The 4,872-nt window shown below is 40.4% G+C and overlaps 1 protein-coding gene across 1 annotated transcript; it reads left to right on the forward strand.

The window, feature by feature from the left end:
* Positions 1-248: 248 nt before the first annotated feature.
* Positions 249-2,717, forward strand: LOC147616607 (small ribosomal subunit protein uS10z/uS10x). The gene is made up of 4 exons (XM_086777671.1): positions 249-390; positions 740-861; positions 1,028-1,141; positions 2,296-2,717. Exons 2-4 carry the CDS (start codon positions 744-746, stop codon positions 2,436-2,438), a joined length of 375 nt encoding a protein of 124 aa, XP_086633797.1. The 5' UTR covers positions 249-390; positions 740-743; the 3' UTR covers positions 2,439-2,717.
* Positions 2,718-4,872: the final 2,155 nt, after the last annotated feature.

Consider the following 4,872-nt stretch of genomic DNA (forward strand, 5'->3'; position numbering starts at 1 on the left):
ACTTTGAATAATTATTGTTTGAGGCCACAACAAAATTTTATTCACACTGTTGTCGTTTCTTTGACCTTACTTAATACCATCATTGTCTTCCTCATAATTTAATCCAAATGAAACAAATAAATGCACCTTAAACAAAAAAATGTGAATATATATGCACTAGAAATAAAAAAAATAAGCAAGTGGATGTGAAAATTTATAACTAAACTTCCCTCAAAATCTTCAAATTTCTAAATTAGGGTGCTTGAGGCCCAATGAAGGCATGAAACCCTACTCGTTCTGCCTACAATTGAGCGTTTGAAGCTGGGAATTTTGCGCGAGCTCCCCTCAGCAAGTGGCCGGCTGTAGGAGCTGGTGTCTGTCTCGGGGGATCTCTCCTCACCATTCATACAGGTATGTCTCGTCATCTCTGCAAACGTTCTTCGAGATCTGTATGCTGTGCATTCTGCTTTATCAAAGTTTCTTCTCTGCTGGGGTCTCTCCGAGGTGCCTGTGTCACGGTCCAAGGCCGAAGGGTTTCTTCAGTGTTTTAAGGTCGCAGGGTTTCTTCAGGGTGTAGTTTCTTAGGATATCTCTGCCAGAGCTGCTCCAATGCATCTAGGTTTCTTGCTTCACTGTGTATGTGCGTTCTTCATGGTTTCTTTCAACACTATGTGGGTTTTGTTTTCGATCTGTGCTACACATTTTGGGGGAAGGAGTTATCGACACAGGTTTACCTCATGTAATTTTTTTAATGCCTTAGAATCATGGCGATGACCATGCCTCCCATGAAGCCTGGCAAGGCAGGCGTCGAGGAAGTTCAGGAAGCTGTACACAGGATCCGAATCACTCTTTCTTCGAAGAATGTAAAGAACTTAGAGAAAGGTCAGTTTGTTGTTTGCCTGTAATTTGTCTTTGCTAGGTTATATTTCTGTGAGTAGAGGCCATGCAGGTTCTGCTTGAACAACTCAATCTTGAATGTGAGGCTACTTTAACAGGGATACTGTTTTGCCACGTATCTGGAACTCTGATTTTGCCTGCTTTGCTACAGTCTGTGCTGATCTAGTTCGGGGTGCGAAAGACAAGAGGCTTAAAGTCAAAGGGCCTGTGAGAATGCCCACCAAGGTGCTTCACATTACCACCCGCAAGTCTCCATGTGGAGAAGGTGAGTCCATGTATCTTGTTTTCATTCAGATCAGAACGATCGTGTTAACACTGACCATCAAGCATAATGATTAGATAGTTATATAGTCTTGTGGGCTGACTACCATGAGTATATAACATGCACGTTCCTAAAAGGTGAATTTGGGCTTGTTCTTGGATTCATCTAGGTATATAATTCAGCCGTATTAGCGGACATGCAGATTTCACATTGTGAAATTTTCATTCGAGTTGCGGCTAGTTGATATTGTGCTTATTCTTTCTATATTTGGCGTTGCATTTGTCCCATCAACTACTTATTTGCTGTACTAATTCTTTCTATTTGCTACTTCCCTTAGTGCTAGGCTTCATTATGGCTGAGTCTGCCCTGCTTCTCCGGAGGTTTGAGAGAAACTTAGTATGAAGGCCTTTGTGTGAATATATGCTCTTATGTGTGTGTGTGTGTGTGTGTGTGGAGTGCGTGTGTGAGAGCATATCTTGATACAACGTTCTACACTCACTACTGAGCATTGATGACGTTAGTGGGGATGTCGTAGTATCTAGTCCATGCTATGCATAATGGAGTTGATAGTTATATAGTCTTGTGGGTTGATTACCATACATGCACATTCGTAAAAGGTGAATTTGGGCTTGTTCTTGGATTCATCTAGGTATATAATTCAGCTGTATTAGCGGACATGCAGATTTCACATTGTGAATGTTTCATCCGAGTTGCGGCCAGTTGATATTTGCTTTTTCTTTCTATCTCTGACATGATGATGTTAGTGGGGATGTCATAGTATTAAGTCCATACTATGCATAATGTAGTTGATAGTTATATAGTCTTGTGGGTTGACTACCACGAGTATATAACATGCATGTTCGTAAAAGGTAAATTTGGGCTTGTTCCTAGATTCATCTAGGTATATAGTAATGGGCAGATGTTGACATTGAGAACAAAGTCAGTAACCAATCCTAGAACCCTCTAAATGGCGTATAACTCTTTTTTTGCCATCTACTCAACTTTTAATGATCTCACCTAACTCAGTCTGCAGGAATGCCCTCTCCACCTGCATTATTGCATATTTTTTTTAAACCGTACCTGCATGATTGTTGATGTTTTTTGGGTCCATTTGAGGGAGATCTCTTGACGTTACAGGTTGGCCTATTTCTGTGCAGGAACTAACACATGGGATAGGTTTGAACTGCGTGTACACAAGAGGGTCATTGACCTGCACAGTTCTTCCGAAGTAGTGAAGCAAATCACTTCCATCACAATAGAGCCTGGAGTGGAAGTAGAGGTTACTATTGCAGATGTTTGAGCCAGGCCAAATAGAGTAAGATGCTGCTGTCAGGGATTCTGCTGGTCACTCCATTCTCACTTGATTTTGGTTGAGATAGCTTTTTGAAGTTTTATCTTGTGTGGTCTACTACTGATTGTTATTATTCAAAGTTAGGCATTTTTATGTGCACATTAAGAATTATTTTATTCCTTGCCCCAGTTTGTTTGTGTGCCTCTTGCTCTGTCCATCCATGAACAACTTGTCATTCTCTTATCATAGTGGTACAGTATTCAATGCAGGTGTTAGCTATTTATCGCATGCACTGTTACTAACCTACTTTCTCTCTCATGTCATGTTAAGAGGTTAAGTGTCTAGAGTCTATATAAAGTTAAGCATTTTTTTGTGCATGTTAAGAAGTAATGTAATCTTGCACCCCTTTATTTGCGTGCCTTTTGCTTTAATGATAACTTGTAATCTTGGGGTTGTGGTATAGTAGTTATCAATTTGTGGTGTAGTAGTTATCGATTTCTCTCCTCCTCCTCTCTCATGTCATGCAAGGAGCAGACAACTTTTAGTTTTACTATTGCAGTCGATGACAATTGAAATATGGTTTACTGGTAGGTACTCTTTTCATATGAACATCTGTGTGTGTGAGAGAGAGAATCAAAATGATCCTCCTCTCAAATGGTAAAAGAATGTATTGCAGAACTATAGATGATATGTGTCACACATGCAGACTTGCCTAGGCCAGGGCACATTTCAGTTTGATTGTCATTTGATCATATCATCTATAGTTCTGTGTCACACATGCAGTCTTGCCCAGGGCAGGGTACATTTCAGTTTGATTGTCATTTGATCATATCATCTATAGTTCTGCAATAACACAGCCTGTTAAGAAACCCAAGGCTTTTCCTTTTTCCTTCATTATTAGCTGCATATAGAGTGGTTGTGGCCACTCCTGAGTAGAGGTGTCTACCACAGATGCAGGTATTAGTACATTATTTAATAGCACTTCAATAAGCTTGAGATTGGCTGGCCTCTGATGGGCAATGCAGTGTCAACCTTTTTGTGCCAAAAATGAAATTCGGATATGAGGTGAAAGCCATGTTGGCCTAAAGTAGAATTTAGCAATCTACTATCTTACCATAATTGGCCACTCACGTGCAGGCCTCAACAACCTTAGGGATGTTAAATACACCAACGGGGACTGGACCAATATGTGATCTCGCCTTGACTTTGGCGATCCGGCTTATGGAGAAGAGACCAAGGCCTTCTCCAACCAAGAGTACTCCATGAAAATATTGCACCGCATTGGTGCCTGTTAGTTGACCGCGTTTCCAGCTAACATTCCTTGTCACTGCAAAGGACACCCTATTTGTTCAAAGTGAATAATTTCCCTTGTTTGCGTGCTCATTTGGGCACGAAATGAATTCTAATGCCCTAGACACTGATGGTTGGTTGAGTCCCGAAGTGCAGTCCCAATGCCGTAGACATTGATAGTATAGACATTGATAGTTGGTTGAGTCGCGAAGGGTAGATGACTCTGAAGGGCAAATTGGTAGTCTACGTCGTAGTTTGTACAGTTCTTAGAGGAGGAAATGAATCTATTCTTGCATCCCAACTACGAATAAGAATCTATCATTGAAGGGGGTGAAAGTCCTTCATTCAATTAGCTCAAGTAGTGGGGACAATTAGCTCAAAAGGTAAAGCTGTAGTCTACGTCATGGTTTGTACAATTCTTCGAGGAGGAAATGAATCTATTCTTGCATCCCACCTATTAATAAGAATCAATCATTGAAGGGGGTGAAAGCCCTTTGTTCAATTAGCTCAAGTAGTGGGGGCAATTAGCTCAGTCGGTAGAGTGCCTCGTTCACATCGAAAGAGAAGTCAGTTATTGCCTAGGACTATAAACCCGATTCTTGACTGAGGTGAATCAAAATAATCCTCCTCTCAAATGGTAAAAGAATGTATTGCATAATTATAGATGACATGATCAAATGACAATCAAACTAAAATGTACCTTGGCCTAGGCAAGATATGATTAAATGACACAATCAAACTACAATGTACCTTGGCCTAGGCAAGATTGCATGTGTGTCATCTTTTACCATTGCCTAGCTTGGGACCTTCAATGGTGGAAACGCAATAAATGGGCTTGGTGGAAGGAATTTCACTTTTCTCAAGAAAACACAACATTGTTTAGATCAGCTTACTTAGCTTACTGATGATACAACTCACTTTAAATGGAAATGAAGACAAATTTAAAAATGCATGGGATAGTGTCATATTTTTGCTTAGCTTCGGGATCCATAATGAAAAAGGAGAAATCTATTATGTGGGCAGTTGACAAGGAGATACCTATTATGTGGGCAGTTAATAAGGATTTGTCAGTTGCTACATGCAATGCATATCCCCCTCCTCCAAGGATGATATATTCTTAGAGTACATGGTATACTCTTGAGATTGGATGTAT

Source organism: Cibotium barometz, chromosome 38 (genome assembly GCF_041138505.1).
Source record: "Cibotium barometz isolate CiBa-2024 chromosome 38, ASM4113850v1, whole genome shotgun sequence".
Lineage (NCBI taxonomy): Eukaryota > Viridiplantae > Streptophyta > Polypodiopsida > Cyatheales > Cibotiaceae > Cibotium > Cibotium barometz.